Raw genomic sequence first — 19,852 nt, forward strand, 5'->3', positions numbered from 1 at the left:
TTTAAAGTGTATATGTCCCAAAAACAAAAATATTGGCCATTGCTTTTCTACACATGAAGGGGATAGAAGAAGAGGATTTTTCAAAGGAAAAATGTGGTAGCTTGTGTTCTGAACTGAATACCTTGCAAGGGTCTTAGTCTGGACAACATTTTTTTAAGCCAACGTTAATAGTCTGGCTTATATATTGCTTAATTTTACCTGATTTAACTAGTATATCCTGTTAGTGGGTTTTATATATCAAGTTTATTCCTTTAATTATGAGATGGTTATCTATTTGGTATTCCATTATTCCCTTAATTAGAGGTGCCTAGTTTTTTTTAAAAAAATGTCTACATTGTGTATACTCCAATTTAAATGATATTCCTTTATTTCTGTTCCATGTTAGTTTTTAAATGTGATGTAAATATTGTTACTAAAGACATCTGCAATGCATCTATAGCTTGTTTTCAGTTCATCACATATAAAACTGGAATGATAGTGTATTACACTGGATTTTTATTAGAATGAATCAGGTATCTCTGGACATTAAAAAAAATCATCAAAGTGAAGAAAGACAAGTTTTGTACATGTTTCATCTGGTGATTGGAAACAGAAAACTACCAACCTGTACTTCATAGTACTTTGCTATTTATTTTTAACTAGCTCAATACCTGTGTTTCACTATGAAATTATGTGGTTGGGCTTAGTTTGGGGGGGAAAAGGGGGGGGGGGAATCTGCCTCTTGCCTACCAGCATCCATCAGTATTCATCTGGCTAGCATCCTGTCAATGTGTGAGAAGGTTAAGGGCCATTTGGAAACTGAAACAGTATTTGCTGAGCGAGCAGAGTATTTGCTGAGACAGCAAGGAGCCTGGGCATGGATTAGCTCAGCTGTTCTGTACTAAAGCTGCTTGGTTCTGTGAAACTAAAAGTGAAACTCCTCTCTTCTGCTTGTGTTTTGCATTTGGAACAAGTTTTTTTCAGGTGGGGAGGGGGAGTAGAACTCCTTAGCATCAGAGCGTGTTAATAATAATATACCAAATGCTAATGCTCTGATGGTCATTTCAAAAAATACTTTCTTAGTGAGCACTTAAAAGCCAAGAGGAACATAACATGACAAATTTCAAGTTTGTAGGCTTTACGGTTCTGGAGATTTTGTGATGATATGTGAGTGGTATTTCTCTTTTATATATATATATAGAAGATTCTTGTCTATAGTGAACACATTTTGCCAAACAACAAAGAAAAAAGTAAGTTCCAATTTAATGGAATTCTAGGCACCTAATCTCTTCATTTTACTTTAAAGTGCAGCAGTGTTGGATGATGGCCATAAACTCTGACAAGATTGCTAGCTAGACTATGTCTTGCAAGATATTTAGCCAGCATAAATATTTTTAATTAACTGAACAATTTCAATCGCACTTCTCTGCACACAACATAGTTGCCTAATGTTGATTGCACTTGCATGTACACGAAAATGCAAGTAAAAAAAGTGCCTTTCCTCTCCAATATTACTAAACGTGCCTCTATATATTCAATATAAAAGTAGGATTAGTTTTTCTCCTTATTATTTTTAGAATTTCTTTTTAATTTATGCAGTCAAATTATTCAAGAAAATTCTGTTTGTGTAGTGTTATATACATAGGTAAAGGTAAAGGTTTCCCTCACACATACATGCTAGTCGTTTCTGGCTCCATCTCTGTTACAAAGCCGAAGAGCTGGTGCTATCAGAAGACGTCTCTGTGGTCATGTGGCCAGCATGACTAAACGCTGAAGGCGCACGGAACACTGCTACCTTCCCACCAAAGTGGTCCCTATTTTTCTACTTGCATTTTTACATGCTTTCGAAGTGCTAGGTTGGCAGAAGCTGGGACAAGTAACGGGAGCTCACTCCATTATGCGGTGCTAGGGATTCGAGCTGCCAACCTTTCTGATCGACAAGCTCAGCATCTTAGCCACTGAGCCACCGCGTCCCTGTTATGTACATAAATGAGCCCAAATAGCCATAACACTTAATCTCTATGCACTGAGAACTGTGCCACTAAATGCACTGTGGGAAGAGGGAGGAATCTTTAACACAAATGAGAAATATAACCATACAGGTCATCCTTGACTTATAACCATTCATTTAGTTCAAAGTTTAAAAAAACAGGACTATGATTCAGGACTGTTTTTTCACACTTATGACTGTTGCCGCATCCCTGTAGTCACATTATCAAAATTCGGATGCTTGGCAACCAGCATGTATTTATCTTGTGTAACGTTCTGACAAACCCAAGTCAACAAAATCAGCCAGATTCACTTAACAACTAGTTTAGTAACAACTACAGAGCAGTGGTGGGATTCAATTTTTTTTTACTACCGTTTCTGTGGACGTGCCTTGGTGGCCGTGGCAGGGGAAGAAGGATATTGTAAAATCTCCAGTCCGAGGTGGTATTTACTGGTTCTCCAAACTACTCAAAATATCCGCTACCGGTTTTCCAGAACCGGTCAGAACCTGCTGAATGCCACCTCTGCTAGAGTGATTCATTTAACAACAGTGGCAAGAAAGGTCATCAAAATGGGGCAAAACTCAGTTAACAACTTTTTCGCTGATGAGCAGAAATTTTGAGCTCAATTGTGGTTGTAAGCTTAGAACTACCCATCTCTGGTTCTCACTCGATCATGGATTGTGCCTGTTTCTTTATTAATATTTATCACCGGTCTCAACCAGGGGATGAGGGCACAAAAAGACGTAATTTTCAGGGTTGCAATGTATTTCAGTCCAAAAGCAGGATAGAAATCCAGTAAATAAAGCAATAACAACTTTGGATTCCTGGCATAAATGTTAATTTATATGATTTTTTTTTTTAAAAAAATCATTACTCTTCAAAAGTGGGACAGGTATTCAAAATCCTCAATAACTGGATGAAAATCGGTGGATATTGCATTGCATTTATTTTCATTACCTTTTTTTATTATTTTTGTTTGTTCCTAGATGTACATCACCCACACAATAAAGGCCAGAGGAACCAGGCTGGCAAAACCAGTTCTTTGCTTGAGCATAATGTGTATGGCATTTCTTACTGGTATCAACAGAGTAGCAGAATATCGAAATCACTGGTCAGATGTGATAGCAGGATTTCTCGTCGGTATTTCAATAGCAGTGTTTTTGGTATGTATAAGCTACACATTTTTCTACCTGTTATATGTCTGACTGTTTGTAGAATCCATCATTTCATTAATCTGTCAAGATACAGGCTATTCTCAAGAATGACAAGCATTTATAACTCTGCCTGATTAAAGAACTATATAAAATCATATGCTGTATTTCAGTAAATACAAGTGTTTATTATTCTCCCTGGCTAAAGTCATTGTATTGCATTATGTTATTCCATCTATGAGCTTTGTACTGTTAGACTATTCTATTCAGAGAGTAATTTTTAAAGAGTTCTTCTTATCGTTATCATTATCATTTCCATGTGACTCCTTTCTCCTGCATTTTTGAGTCTGTAGTTACTGAGTTGCTTCTTTCCAAGATTATCTGTCCCTTGTTTGTAAAATGACTTTCTCAGGCCTGAGAATCCAGGATTCCAGCCTCATCAAGTATCTGCCCTTACACTGTCATGTTTCTATTTTAATTTAAAGATGTTCCATTTTTAAGGTCCCATTCTATCAAGCTGCACCCTCTGCAATTATATTATAGTTTGGAAATATTGCCTAAATGTTTGAAAATACTGTTTTAAACCCCAGGAATAATGTGGAAAATTCTCCTCCCACTGTACAAGTAGTCCTCAATTTACAACCACAATGGAACCTAAAATATATGTTGCTAAGTGAAAAATTTGAGTTCTGCCCCATTTTATGCTTTTTCTTTCACATTTGTTAAGCGAATCACCGCATTTGTTAAATTAGTAACACAGTTGTTAAGTGAATCTGGCTTCCCCATTGACTTTGCTTTGTCAGAAGGTCGCAAAAGGGGATCTCATGATCCTGGGACACTGCAATTGTCAGAAATGTGAGTCAGTTGCCAAGCATACAGCTGACCATGGGGATGCTGCAATGGTCATAAGTTTGAGAAATGGTCATAAATAATTTTTTCAGTGCTGTTGTAACTTTGAACGGTCACCAAGTTGTAAGTCGAGAACTACCTGTACTGGATTTATAATTACATGAATTCACAGTGCATTAAATTAAAACGTTTGGAGGGGGGGTGGATATATTTTGGAAATTGTACAGTTTTAATTGTAATGGTATTTCCAGCAAGACTCCGATGTTATAATGGCTTCATGGTATCTAAGAACTTTCTTTTTTTTCTAGGTGGTATGTGTGGTTAATAATTTTAGAGGTAGGCAACCAGAACATGAACAGTCACACATGGACAATTTGGGACAAATGTCTATGATCAGCATCCCTCGGGTAGAACATTCTGTAGTAAAGGTAAGGTCTCTTGTGAATTGATAACCTTTGTGGTAAATATGAGGTAGACTGGTTGCCTTGCTTAATTTTTGTAAGAGGAGCAAATCTTCAAGTCCACCTCATAAATTATGGTTGACCGAAGAGAACCCTTTTGTATCTTCTCAAGGATTGTAGGAGGCCATGAACAAAAGAGGTATAAAGTATAAAGAAAAAAGGGTAATTTTATATTGTGCAGTTAAATCACACTTTATCACAAAAGACAGCCTTCTTCCTCTCACAACAGTGGGAAGAAGGGACTGAAACATTCTCTTCAGTTAATTAATTTAATAAGCTAAATTAAAATTCTTTATTGTGTCCAAACGTCTCAGTTCAAAGGATACATGAGTTGCCCAGTGATGGTTTTGTGGCTGTATAAAAGACTAAAATATACACAGGTGTGTCAAACTCAAGGCCCACGGGCTGCATCTGGCCTGTGGGATGCTTAGATCTGGCCTGCAGGCCACCCTGAAAACAATGAAGGACCAGCCCACGGTGCCTCTGCCAGCAAAAGCAGAACTCGGGAGGCCTGTGTGCGGCCCTCCCAAACTCCATTTTCGCTGGAAGAGAATTGCAGGAAGCTATCTCAGCCGAAAACAGACCTTGGGATCTCATTTTCGCTTGCAGAGCACTTGGGCCACCACAGGCACCCCTGACACGAGTGACGTCAAGCTGGCGACCACCAGCCCAGCCCTTGGAAGTCAAACACAACCCTGATAAGGCCCTCAATGAAATCGAGTTTGACACCCTGACATATACAAATGCACTTTTTATATGTGCCTAATTGTTCAAATGACATTTAGGAAAAGACTTCTGTTTGAGCAGTGTTTGCAGGAGGCTATTTGCATAAAATTAATGACTTCTTTGAACACTAATATATGCTTTCTCCCGTAAGCTGTTCAGAGCATCCAGTAGTGGGAGAGGTGCTTCAGTCTCCGCATGTCTCCTCCTCCTCCTCCACGGCACTCCTCCCCAGTGTTCCCCAGTTTTAGCTCAGCCTAAAGATAGGCAGTGCTTGTGATTCTTCCTTGGCCGAAATATTGCACGCCTAAACAAGTCGACCCCTTCTAGCACTCCAACTCCTTCGGAAGAGGGACCGGAGGATCTAATTTTCAACCAACCAGAAATTGAAGCAGAGGTGATCCCAGTTCCTCCCATGTTTTCGGACCTGGTACAGAAACAGTGGGCCTCTGCAGCAGTGTACCCAGCCCCCACTGGTTATGACAGGAAATATTTCAATTTGGCCCCTGATTTCTCAAAATTATTGAGTACTCCCAAGGTAGATGAACCTATAGTGGGATTAGCATCCTCCTCCATTCCCAGTGATGCGCTGGAGGCATTAAAGCCGGAGGAAAAATGGGCTGAGCTAGCCCTACACAGAGCTCATCAGTCTGACGCGTGGGCCATCAGAGCACCCACGGCCACCTCCTTCTTCACCCGTTCTTCTCTCAAATGGCTCTGCCTCTTACGGGAACATGTCCCTAATTCTAATCTTAGAGCTCACCAAGATATTGCTAAAGTTAAAGCAGCTGCTGAATTCTCAGCTGACGCAACTTATCATGCAGTCAAGTTTTTAGCCAGGGCCATTACTTCACATGTCACAGCGCGACGCTTACTATGTATGGTTAAAACATTGGCAAGTGGATTTTAAGCACAAATGCAAGCTGGCTTCATCCCCAATTGTGGGAGACAGACTGTTTGGCTCTTCCCTTGATCCGCTACTAATTGAAACCCATAACAAAAAGAAAAATCTTCCTTCCCTTTTTTGAAAGTCAGATCTTAGAAATCCTCAGTCCTTTCAGAGGGGATCCTTTCGGCCCTTTTACCAGGGATCTTTTTCACCCAAAAATTCAGACCAGGGCAGCAGCCAGACAGGTCCGACTTCAGGGATAGGGGCAGAAGGGGTGGTCAATTCAAAAGATCCTTTCGGGGAGCAGGAAACAGACCCTTTCGGCGTCCAAGATAACTCCCTGGACCTGACCCCCATTGGCGGATGCCTTAAACTATTCGTGGACCAATGGGACTCCTCAACCTCTGATTTCTGGGTCAGGGACACAATTAGATTTGGCCTTGCACTGGAGTTCCAATCCACTCCCCCAGATTTTTTCATGTCATGCCCTCTCTCCAGAGACCCGGTTAAACGTAATCTCATGGAAACAGCTATCCAACACCTACTGGATATACGAGCCATCCAGCCAGTAGCCACCACCCAATGAGGGCAAAGTTTTTATTCACATCTTTTTGTTGTTCCAAAAAGTTGGGGGTGGGGTGGGGGGGTGGAGAGCAATATTAGATCTGAAACGTCTCAACCGTTTCTTAGTATATCGCAAGTTTAAAATGCACACTCTGCAATCTATCTTACTTGGCATCAGAAAGGGTGACGTCCTCACGTCCATAGACCTGACAGAGGCATGCCTGCATATTGCTATTTGGCCTTCCCACTATAAATTTCTGTTATAATAACCACCATTTTGAATATGTGGCCCTTCCTTTTAGACTAGCTTCTGCCCCTAGGACCTTCACGAAGGTTCTTGCAGCGCTAGCTGTTCATCTCCGTGATATCCCCATACGACTCCAGTGTCATGTTGATTTTGTCATCTTCCCCCCATCAAGCAGTCAAAGACACTCAGAACACATTACAATCCCTACAACAACACAGCTTCTCAATAAATTGGGAAAAGAGTCATTTAACACCATTGACTTGGTTAACCCATCTGGAGGCAGTCATAGATACGGTGGAAGGCAAAGTTTACTTGTCACCAGATAAATAGCATTCAGCAAGGAGATCAGGGGTCTTAAGAGGGTGTCCCTAGCTGAACTATCAAAATTGTTAGGCAAGATAATCTCATGTATCTCTATCATCCCTTGGGCTCGGCTCCACACTAGATCCCTCCAGTGGTTCCTGCTCCCGTACCAGCGCTCCAGCCGAAGCAACTCCAAATACAAGGTCAGGCTACCATCAAAGGTCCTCATATCTCTCCTCTGGTGGACCAGACCAGTCATCAACAGAGGCTGCCTCTTCAAAGAGCCACACAGACTTACCATCACCACCGATGCCAGCCTGTTTGAATGGGGAGCGCACATTTAATCGCTCACAACCCAAGGCCGCTGATCCGCCATAGAACAGTCATGCAGCATAAACTGGCTGGAGCTTTGAGCAGTACATCTGGCTCTCCACAGCTTCCTTCCACTGGTACACAATCAGCACATACTAATATTGACCGACAACGTAACAGTCAAAGCTCACATAAACAAACAGGGGGGCACACAGTCGAAACATCTCACGCAAGAAGCAGAGCACTTGTGTCATTGGGCGGAGAGCAACCCACTTTCCATCAGAGCAGAGCACATTTCGGATCTGTTGAATACACAGGCAGACTGGCTGAGCAGGGCCACCATCAATCAATCGGAGCGGCGCCTCCATCCGTCCCTATTTCAAGAAGCGGTCAGGACATTTGGACAGCCAGTGGTGGACCTGTTCGCTTCCCCCCTCAACGCTCAGCTCCTGAGATTTTTTTCCAGGTACCCCTCGCAAGGAGCAGAGAACTTCAACTTGCTCCGCTGTCGTTGGCCCCCGGGACTTCTGTATGCATTCCCGCCACTTCCACTGGTTCCCAAGGTCATCCAGAAACTGCTAGACGAGAGGGCAGAACTACTTCTAGTAGCTCCTTACTGGCCCAGATGGCTGTGGTTTGCAGACCTCCATAGTCTATCCGTATCAACACCATGGAGAATTCTGCAAGCCAGGGTTTCGTTAACCCAGGGACCCCTTCAACATCCGGACCTTCAATGGTTGCACCTGACCGTCTGGAGGTTGAGCAGAGTTGTCTGAAGAGCAAAAAGTTTTCCAACAGAGTTATTGCCACTATCCAAGCCGCCAGACGCCCCTCAACAACTTGCATTTACAATGGCACATGGTCCAGTTTCTGCAAATGGTGTACCGAGTCTCGAATTGATCCTACCTCTCCATCTGTGGCTCAAATCCTAGAGTTCTTGCAAGAGGGACTTGACAAGGATTTATCACCTAATACGTTGAAAAGACAGGTGGCGGCCTTGGCATCAGTTCTCACTTGTGAAGGTCTACTTTCTCTTTCCCATCATCCACGCATATGGAGTTTCCTTCGAGGAGCCACAAATTTATGCCCTCCAGTGGTACACCGTTATCCCACCTGGGACCTTGTCGCACTCACTAAGGGCCCTTTCGAACCCTTGAAATCGTCAAGTCTCCAATTTCTGACGTACAAAGTAGTTTTCCTTGTAGTGATCACTTCTGCTCGTCGTATTTCGATTGCAGCCTTGTCTGTCAGACAAGATCTTTGTGTTTTCCATTCTGACCGGGTGGTCCTTCGTCCTGATCCTACATTTATACCCAAAATTAACTCGGCCTTTCATAGGGCACAAGAGCTGATACTTCCTAATTTTTGTCCCAGACCATCCCAAGGGATGGAACTACAATGGCATAGGCTTGATGTGAGGCGAGCATTGCAAATATATATCAACCACACAGCGGCTTTCAGAAAAACGGAGGCCTTATTTGTGTCTTTTCAGCCCAACACTCAGGGATGCAAGGTCTCACCTTCTACAATAGGCCATTGACTACGGGCCGCGATAGTGAAAACGTATCAGACTCAATCCCTGCAGGTGCCCAGGGGTATAACAGCTCATTCAACAAGGACCGCTGCAACACTGGCAGCGTGGGCCACACAGGCACCAATAACTGAAATTTGTCGAGTCGCAACTTGGGCCTCTCCATCGCCATTCATTAGGCATTATAAAATAGATGTGTTTGCATCCGCTGAGGCCTCCTTTGGCAGAAGAGTTCTGCAACGGGTCCACAGGGACCAGGAGGAGATTCCAGGCCAGACGGAGTCCCTCCCGTAGGACAGGTCAAGGTTTGGTATGTCCCACTACTGGATGCTCTGAACAGCTCATGGGAGAAAGGGCGTTGGTACTTACCTGACATGCCCATTCTCTTTGAGCTGTGAAGAGCATCCAGCCCCACTCTTTTCTTCTTTCTGGTGGGGTCCTGTTTCAGCCAACAAGTTGTTAGGGCATTGAGGACGAGGGCGGTTATGTATCTCGTCTTCGCCAAAACTGGGGAACGCTGGGGAGGAGTACCGTGGAGGAGGAGGAGCGTTCCACAAATTAAGCCCAGCCTAGACATGCAGAGACAGAAGCACCTCCCACTACTGGATGCTCTTCACAGCTCAAAGAGAACGGGCGTGTCAGGTAAGTACCAACGCCCTTTTTCTTTACCCCAAATACCCCTGGCAGTTTGACAGACTTGAGCACTTGTTATACAGTGGATGCGGACGTTTTGCATGTATGTGTGAGATTGCTTGTGTGTAAATTGAGCTTGATTGGTCCACTGGTTAAGGCACCAGGCTAGAAACCAGGATGGTTTATGTTCTAATCCCACTTTAAGAATGACAAATTGGTTGGGTGACTTTGGACTAATCACTCTCTCTCAGCCCAACCCACCTCAGAAGGTTGTTGCAGTGGGGAAAATAAGAGGAAGAATGATATTTGGTATGTTCACTATCAAACTAACTGAACAATAAATAAGGTGGGAAATAGATAAATAAATGGTGTAGGACTGGGATGTTAGATATTTTGTTTCTTGGTTTTCTTTTCTCCTCAGGGTAACCCCCTCAGTTTGGTTTGGTTGAAAACCATGGCAGTTACAGCAGAGGGTGAAATGTTATAGAAGTCTTTATTCAGTTCCATCTCAAAAATCAACCTGTTTTCCCATCTCATTTGTTCAAGCAAGCATCTGGTTGATGGGTGTTATCTTTTGTGTAATCCGTTCTGTTACCTTCCTGTGAGATGTCAAAATAAAGGCTTTTATTTGCCCACATTAACATTGTGAGGCAGCTAAATGTTCAATTTAAAAAATGCATGAATAAGAGGAAACAATTCATATAGTCTGCCTTCTCTACTTAGGCATCATTACATCAGACGCTTTATCCAGAATCCAAGCCAGTACAACTCTGTTGTTGCTATTATTTTTATTATTACTTCTTATGTTGCTATCTCATGTTCCTCCTAGGATCTCAAAAAGTGGTATGTTTTATATATAACTTGCTCCTCCAGTTTTTTCCTACAATAATCCTTAATGTAGGCTAGGCTGAGAGATAGACAGTGAATCTAATTAATTGGTTTGGTTCTATGACTGATTGGATTCAAACTTGGGTTTTTTTCAATCCTAATTTTACATCTCAGCCACAGCACTGTTTTGATTCCAAATGTCAAAGCCAAGCAGGGAGAAAACTGTAAACTGGCAGAGGAGCATGGGAGCAGTGGAACATTATATCTACATTCTATTTCTAATATTTATGGATTCATTTTACATCCTGGGTGATGTAGTTTATGTCAAGGCTGTAACTCTGCCCAGCTAGCAATATGAACAGTCCATAACATTTTAGTATGGAAGAGATAAATGCCAACTTACCCTCTTCAGCCTAAATAAGATGCATGTTTCTACTTGTGTGTATTTGACCCTACTGCAGATGCCCATGCCAAATAGCTAGATCTTAATTTTTAAACATAAACATGTTCAGTCAAAGCATACAGGAAGGATTGTATTCTAATCCAGCTACCAATGGCTTCATGTTCCATGTACCTGTGAAAAATTTAATAGCAGTGTAGCTTGTTGTCATACAGAGAAAAATATGATTGGCTCAAAGTATCCTCTTATAGAGGATAGTTATAAGAAAACACCATGGTGGCACCATGGTTAGAATGCAACATTTCAAGCTAACTGCCTACAGCCTAGAAGTAGATTCTGACAGCACTCAAGGTTGACTCAGCCTCCTATCTTTCCGAGGTTGGTAAAATGAGGACCCAGATTGTTGGGGGTAATATGCTGACTCTGTAAACTGCTCAGAGAGTGTTGTAAAGCACTCAAAGCGGTATATAAGTCTAAGTGCCATTGCTGTGGAGGCATTCTATGAGCATTAGATCATTTCATTCCAGGCAAATTCAGTCAATACAGTGTGCTTGGTGAGCATGTCACATTAACCCACTGCATTAGATAAATAAGTTATGAGGGTCCCTCTAGAGCAGGGGTATCAAACTCAGGCCAGCCTGCAGGCTGCTTAGATCTGGCCCATGGGGCCACCCTAGAAACAGTGAAGGACCGGCCTACAGTGCCTCTGCCAGTGAAAACGGAGCCCTCCCGAGCTCCGTTTTTGCTGGCAGAGGGTTGCAGGAGGCTGTTGTCGCTGGCAGAGCACTTGGGCTGCCACAGGCACCCCCGACAAGAGTGACGTCAAGCTAGCCCCTTCCACCCTGGCCACGCCCACCTCCGATGCAGCCCTCAATGAAATTGAGTTTGACACCCCTGCTCTAGAGGTTGCTCTTTTTTGTTAGCATTCTATACTCAACTATATTACACTACACTGCATTACACTACATTGAACAATACTACTATACTAGTAGCTTTTGACTTATGACCATTTGTTTAGTGGCCATTTGCAGTTTACAACAGTACCGGAAAAAAATGCTTTAGTCCTTGCATTTATAACCATCACAACATCTCCAGGGTCACCTAAATGTTTTACAAGCCAAGTATAGGATCACTGTGTTGCTTATACATAGCTCTTGAACCGCTATTCCTGTCACATAATTTCTGTCCTCCTTCAGTACAGACTCTCAGAAAATAGTCTATGCATATATACTTTTTTATTTAAGTTAACACTAAAAACAAAACCATCTTCCTTTTATGTTACCTGCTGGTAAGATGAAGAAAAATAAAAGCTGTCCAAACATGATTCAAGCGATGCAATTATTGTACTTATTGCAGAACCCAGGTGCTAATGCAGGTGAAGAAGAACCTTTGCAAGAACAGTCTTTTAAAGCCCATCTCTTTAGGCTGTTGTCCTGGGTAACAGGAATGGACCAGTTTGAACATCTTCATATAAGGCAATAAAATCATGTGTGCAAACAAGCACACCGGTGTGTTTAGATGCTGTCTTGCAAGGGACATACCTGAACCTTCAGTGCAGGCAGAGTTCTCTCTGAGATGCAGAAGTCTGTGCAGCTGCATTTTTATTCTACTCTCCTATTCACCTCCTGCAAAGCTGGGAGAAAAATATTTTAACACCTAAGAGGATACCAAATGCAGTTTAATACTGTCTTTTAAACAAAATGCACAGGCTGGAACATGATTAGCAATACAAGTTAATTACATCTTGTATTCTGTATTCTTGTCCGTACTCAAAATGATTAGTGAGTTGTGCATTACTGAAGATTTATATTATAAATTACCTACAGTATATTGTCAAAATGTACTTTACATGAGTGGAATGCTATTTAAAATAGTAAGAATCATTATTTGGCATATTGCTAAGTACCGTAAATGTGATCTCTATTTTTAAAAATGTAATCCAGCACTTAAGGTTCAGTTTTAATATATTTGTTATTTTAATGGTGATGTTTTATAGTTTGAACTATTCCAGTTTGCTCTCCTCCAGTGATATGTTGGTTGGAAATAACTATTGCCATGCTGTGCATGTTTTTTTCCCCCTGTCGTCTCACTAGTAACTGCCTCTGATTTTACAAAAATATAAACTTGTAAATTGCTGTTCCCAAAACCAAACACAACATTGCTGTGAATTAATGGTGAATGCTTGTGCCAACAAACATTCACTAAGGAATTTGATAATATAACTTGGATTTGTTTTATTTTTATTTTGCATGGGTTTCAGTGTGTCTGCTCTGACTGAGTGCTAGATCCAAAGGCATTGTTGAAGGTTTTATTCTCAGAAGAGTCCAACAAGCTCTATCTTGGGCCCTGTATAGGGACATCTTTTATAGTTCTCTAATTCCTTCCCATATTTGTCATTGGCTTTGTAGTACATCTGGAGTTCCCCCTGATATGGTTCTGGAATGAGGAATGGCTGACCTAAAAATAAAATCCTCGAATCTCCCAGTAGTTCTGTACAAAAACATTTGCACAGAACTGGGTGTTTCATGAAACACACAGTTTCCAAAATAAAAAGTACCTTTGTTCAAACATTCGGTAGAGGAACAGCTGCTTCAAGGATTTTCCCAGGTTTTCCGCATCCACCACTTTCTTGTGAAGCAGAATAGTTCTGCGTGCACACATATACATATGTGACCTGGGAAAAGCTCTTGAAGGAGTTACACCGAGTCTTTGGGAGCTTTAAGGAAAAAGAGTTTGCTCCAGTGAACCTATGTGCTGCAGTGTCCCTTTGGGTACTTTGTGTAGCACTTCTTCCACCCCCTTTTTTAAGGCGTTTATTTGATGCAAAAGTGGAGCCTCGTGTTTCAGAAGACCATTAAGACATTAAGCTAATTATCCCCTGAGCCTCCTCCCCGTGCCTAATCCATTCATGCCTAATCCTCCTACCCTCAGTCCAACCACCCACACAGCCCTCATGTCAGTCCAGTAGTCTCCCCCTCTCCCTCAGCTAGCACCGCAGTCCCGTCTGCCCCATAGTTTCCAATCTCCGTTCCAACATTTCATCAATGTGTCGGGCTCCAGGCACGTTCCAGGATACCGGTAAGCTCCCTGAGCCCAACAAAATCAAATTGTTAAGTTGTCCTGTGGTGAGTTGGCTGTGGCAAGATGTCCAGCAGCAAGTTGGCCGTGGTAAGTTGACTACAAAAAGGTTTATGCTTCCTGATCTATTGTTCAGGTAGTTTTATGGTCACTTTCAACTCCAATTAAATGATCCCACCCCAATTCCATATCATACTATGAGTAGTCTCTGAAGTAGTTGTTTTCCCGCTGCTGTTCAGCTACAAACTACCAAATAAAATGTTTCTTTACAGCATTCTTTAGAGCATGAGTGGCTTTGCTGCTATGGAATTATAATGAAAACTTTTGAAAATCCCTAGATTGCTTACCACAACATCAGAAACATAATTAGCAGGGTTTTTTTTCTTTACACCAAAATAAACAGCAAATGAACTAAGATTCTCCACTTGAGGTTGATTAATCAGGGCTTTATCTCCAGTTTCCATGGGTATTTCCAGTCTAGATCTAGACCCTTTGGAGGCGAGAAGTTCTGATTAACCAATTTCCAGAGGCTATTCCTGTATATTTTGATGTAGGAGGAAAAACATGTTCATTTTTGCTTTAAGGACTGAATTCTAAGTGAACAGGAGATTTGATCTAGATTAGAATCGGTAGCAAAAGACTTGAACCTATTATCAGTGGCCTCTAATGTACACTAATAAAGAAATTCATAAAAATATATATTAATTTCAATGAATCGTGTTTTCATAGATCAAATCCCCCATTCATCCTTGTTCAGTATTTTAACTAATTATGGAAGTTAGCTGCCTACATATTACATATTATGTCTTAAGCCAATTTAAGGTTATACCTGGCCCTTATAAAGAGTGACCTATTACCTTCCTATATTTTTAAAAAGCAAGCTCTTTAAAATGCTTTGGGTACATGCATGTATTTTCTTATGAATATGTTTACGCAAGAAATATATAGATGGATCCTGCCCAATGAAATAGTGGAACTAGCTTGAATAAAGATGAAATGCTATGAAAGAGAACATTTTTGCATTCTGCTGAATAGTAAATACAATTTTTATTTAAGCTTCTCTTGTTTCATGTTATACCACTTTCAAGAGTTACAAAACTTTTTTTTATAAATCCTAAGAAATGCAGAATTAAAATAGTATTGAGAATTTGATTTACCAGATTTTGCCATGTTCTTAAAAATTATATTGTAGTTACTTATTATAAAATAATTGTAAAATTTGGTTTCAGTTTAAATGTATGAAGAACTCAATCATTTAAGAGTGGTGACTTAATTGAGTATTATGGAAAAGTAATCATAAACTGGGTTATTCTTCTTCTTCTAATGTATGTGGAATATTTTGTAAAGCATTTTAGATTTTCTTGAGATATGTACGGTTGAATTTCTGAAGTACTACTAAACTATGGGATCTACAGTGGGAAAATCACCTCTCGTCTTTACAGATGAATGACTTCTATTCTTTGTTCTTTTCACCTCTGTAGAACCACCTCACAGCCTTTGCAGAAGTCACATGATGGAGAAAAGGATGTCTACTCACTACATTGGACATCATCTCTCTTCACAGTTCACTCATAATGACTGAAACAATTTCAATATTAAAGGAAAACTGATTTGGTCTTAGAATCTGATCTAACAGCATTAAAATTTACAGCAACCTAGGAAGAATATGCCTGAGTTAAGAATATTTTCCAACTCTAACCAAAAGCATCGTACCATTTAGGGACTGGGTGGGAAAAAGTGAACCTCAGCATGTCATATAAACATACCATTTCCCCTGTTCCAGCATATTTATTTCCTAACTTGGTCATGTAAGTATTAGACTATTCCAAGGAGATCTGGTCTTTAAAACTCAGCATGACACTTAACTCCCATTTAAACCGATTTTCAGTGTACACTTTTCTAAAAGAATCTTATCCAGAACTCAGATGCCACTGGCACTTCCTATTATATATTCTCATACCACATTTCTTAAGACTGGTGCTTCTGTTTTTGAAGAAAAAAAAATGCCATTTATACTCCGATAAGTATTCTATTGTTATTTTAAAACAAATTATTTATTTCAATATTTTCCTGACTTCATGTGGTTGAATAGTTGATTTTGTAGTTCTTCAAATGTCTTCAATGTACCCTGTTGTTAGGATTAGAAATGAGAACATGTAGACATTGGGGTAGATTATTCTTTTACTATCAAACACAAACTGAAGGTTTATAACTCCAAACCTTTTGCCAGCATAATCATATATTGACTCATTTATAACATACCATTATTGCTTTTTATGGGTAGTAGCTAAAGGTTATGGGGACTTAGAAAACACTTGTAAAAGTAGTTTCAAAGCCTTTGAATTTGTCCTTTACATATTGGGAGGAATAATTAGAATATTCTTTGCTCCCAGTGGGGGCAGAAGATCTTATATGCTTTTATTTCAAATTGATACCACTCCCCACTCCGTTGGGGAGACATTGCTATCCAAGGAAGGCTTCCTCTTTCACCAGCAGATGAAGTAGAATTGTGCAATATTTCTTCGTTTGCATTAAGCAGGATATCACTATAATCTCTACTCTACAGTAGGTACAATTAGATTTAGGGACAAGAATAAGCCACAGATCATGTACACTGATCTCATCCCTTTGGCCTCAAATAATGTGTGATTTTGGAGGAGCAGTTTGCATTTTAATAGTCTAAATTTACAACATTTGAACACTGTCTCTTGATACGTTGGCTTCCCTTTCTTTTCGTCCACTTCCTAACCCCCATTCCCACTTAAAAATGTTCCATTGCTGTGATCCACCTTAAATCTTATCATGGTGCAGTTATCACTTTTAGTATAATAGTTGCAAACAGGTGTCCTATAGAACATTTAGCTCCTTCCTTTATTGACATAAAATTGATTTTTGACATGGTAAGATCTTATCCCTGTCACCTCTTCTACTAATACATGGAATATTCTGTAGCCTAATCTAGCTTCAGTCTATATAATGGCTGACAATTCTTGTTGCCTTTCTTGAAAATGAGATCTAGGCTCCCAGATAAAGTTATTTCCACATGATGTTTCAAACAGTAGGAAAAAACAAAGCTGGGCTGTTCTACAGCTTGAAAGCCAGGAGATTTAATGTTTATAATTTCTTTTAATGTGGGTTCTGTAGGTGATGAAGTCTTTGAAAGGTTTTGTTGAAAAATGGTCTTCGAAATGGTTTGAAGTTGAACCAAAGTATTACCATCCTTCCAAATATTTATTCTGTATCTCAGGTAATCTTTTTGGATAAGCCAGGAAAGCATCAGACAAGAGAATTAAGAGAGAGAGAAAAATAAGGCTAATGCATACCTGCATATATTTTCTTTCATTTTTTTAATGACCCAGTGATTATAAAATGCAACACACTTTTACAGTGTGTCGCCAGTCTTATTAAAAATCAAATATTAATACCTAATTCACCATGGCAATCTAGGATGTGTGGGAGGGAATGCACAGCATCACCCATGTAATTTACATTTTCAGATTTAGACTTTTGGATGAGTTCCAGTATAAGTGAAATATTTTCAAATAACCCATTTCACTAAAAAGCTAGACACACACCTGATTTCCTTTCACTTAAAACAATAGTACTTAAAATGCTATTAATTATTTTAAACATGCACAGAACCAAACCCAACACACAGAGAGAGACAATCCTGCTTTGTGATGATCATTGAAATGCTAACCGTACCATGAAAGTACAAATGATGTTAGTTAAAAGTCACAAAAGGTTACAGTGTGTTTGATACAAAGCTACTCATGTTTTTCCCTTAAAGAGAGTGCTTTGCCCTAGAAAAGAAGATGAATTCTGTGTAGTACAATTGCCAATTTTTAAAAAGATGAATATAGCAGTCTGTGATAAGCTACAATTATTCCCATTTCATTTTCTTCAATAGTTACATGATACCATGAGCAATTTTTTAAAAGGCCTACAGTGTTAGAAGTAGCATTAGTGCAGCCTTTTCCTGATACTGATACCGCAGAATATAGATAGGTACAAATATTATTTACATTTTTTTTTTTGTAAATTAAAATCTCTCTGAAATCTAAATTAAAATCTCTCTCTCCCTTGACTTAAAAAATTTTTTTCTATAAACTTGGTAATAACTGCATTAAGACTGAATTTTTCCACCTAGCCAACCAACATAGCTACAATTCCTTTATTTCTTACTCATTTAAGTGATTTCCTGCCTGCAGTTTGAAATGAAGGAAACCTGGCTCTGCTGGATGTTTAGAGCCATGATTTTGCTGACCGTGTCACTTGGCTCAAAATACACCTTTGCCACATACTGCCATCAGGAAATGCAAACAACACAACTGAGGTGGTTTAAATTCTTCTAGGGATATTAAAAAATGCCACACCTCTAGATGTGTGATACCAAGTACTATTATAAGCATATGCAGCTGACATATGGATATTTTCCCAAAGATTCTGTAAAACTGGATAATTTAAATGAAACAAACACATTTTTACAAAGTACTTACACAAATGAAAAACCAAGTCCTTTAACTATGAAGGTGCAGGGGGTGTTACAACCATCAGCACCCACTAAAGAAGTATTTCTCAAACTGCAAATTTACAATATGTGAACGGCACCTTCCAGAATTCCCCAGCCAGCATTCTGGGAGTTGAAGTCCATCTTAAAGTTGCCATGTTTGAGAAACACAAAGGATCAAATGTGTTTGGTAAATCACACCGTATCCCATGTGCTCATTATAGTTAGTATGTTTTCACTTCTTGGTATAGTATAGCAATTTAGAATCCACTTGACTTAAAATTATTCACCATGAGGATTTCAAGGAAATCCTTAGTTGGTCATTGCAGCACAGTAATTCTGCAAATTTTATATCTGATTCATAAGTTCAGGAAGAGACTCTTTTATGTTAAAAGAAAGATTATTCTTTTTCAGCATATTGTCTTATGTAAATCAGCATGTAACTGAGTCACTCTCAGGATTTATAACAGCCTAGTATCGGGGTTAAATTTATCATGTTATCTTTGTGAACCAGCAGTAACAGGGCGGGAAAGAAAACACACTGCTGTGTACTGTATTTTTAAAGAAAATAAAATGATTTTTTTTCAAACTACATTGTCATTTTTTTTTTCTTCTGAAGAGGCTGTTAAGAGATTCAAGGAATTGTAAAAGTTATGTGGTCAATATAAGATGCTGGAATTTGACAAATTCTTGTGGGCTTTTCCAGGGCTGTCTGGTGGATTACCATATATTGAGATGTAGGCTGGGTTTATTTTGGATCACAAGGTGCCTGGACAGATTTGGAAAGCCCTTTGTGCATTTTCCATTTTGTTTTTCCCCCCATTATTTTGTTTTTAACATGACTGATTGTCCCTGAATGAATATGGTCCACATAATAGATTTTCTCATAGGTTTTTCAGTAGAATTCTCATATTGCTTCTCAGTAGTGGGGTCAAACTTACTGAACCTCCCATCATTAAGCAACTTTTGAAAAACTTTGCTTTCAGAACCCTTTTCTTTCTCTGTTGGGGCGAACGTAGGCACCCACAAGGGGGCAATGGAGAGGGCAAGTACTAACATGCATTGAGACACAAAAATTCAGATGTCAGACATAAATACGTAAGGGGAGATATTGGGTTAGTGTGCTACTGCATCAGTAGTGTCATTCAGTACAGCCTTGGTGACAGATACCTGTAACGATAAATATTGCAGTATTTCTTTCTTAGAAAACTTTAGAAGCTTGCTTAAATATTTCAAAGCAAATAATTAGAAGAGAAATGGAAATGATGAAATTATGCCAAGAAAACTTTCAGAATCGAATGCCAGTCAAATTCAAGAGAACAACAATGAAACAATAGCATTGTCAAATATTGACACTTAGAAGCTTAAGGGGGGCCAGCAGGTTTTAAATGTTCAAATAATAA

The 19,852-nt window shown here is 39.8% G+C and overlaps 1 protein-coding gene across 2 annotated transcripts in view; it reads left to right on the top strand.

Annotated features, from left to right (window-relative positions):
* Positions 1–19,038, top strand: part of PLPPR5 (phospholipid phosphatase related 5) — a 92,476-nt gene extending 73,438 nt beyond the window's left edge. Inside the window, exons 4-6 of one of the 2 annotated variants that reach the window (XM_087930173.1) lie at positions 2,957–3,133; positions 4,279–4,398; positions 12,218–19,038. In XM_087930173.1, coding sequence (XP_087786299.1) covers positions 2,957–3,133; positions 4,279–4,398; positions 12,218–12,343 — 423 coding nt within the window. In that variant the 3' untranslated portion in view covers positions 12,344–19,038. The remainder of the gene's footprint in view (positions 1–2,956; positions 3,134–4,278; positions 4,399–12,217) is intronic. The other variant, XM_026700125.2, reaches the window with a different exon arrangement.
* Positions 19,039–19,852: the final 814 nt, after the last annotated feature.

Source organism: Pseudonaja textilis, chromosome 3, assembly GCF_049901715.1.
Source record: "Pseudonaja textilis isolate UNSWEBS1 chromosome 3, rPseTex1.2, whole genome shotgun sequence".
Taxonomy (NCBI): Eukaryota; Metazoa; Chordata; class Lepidosauria; order Squamata; family Elapidae; genus Pseudonaja; species Pseudonaja textilis.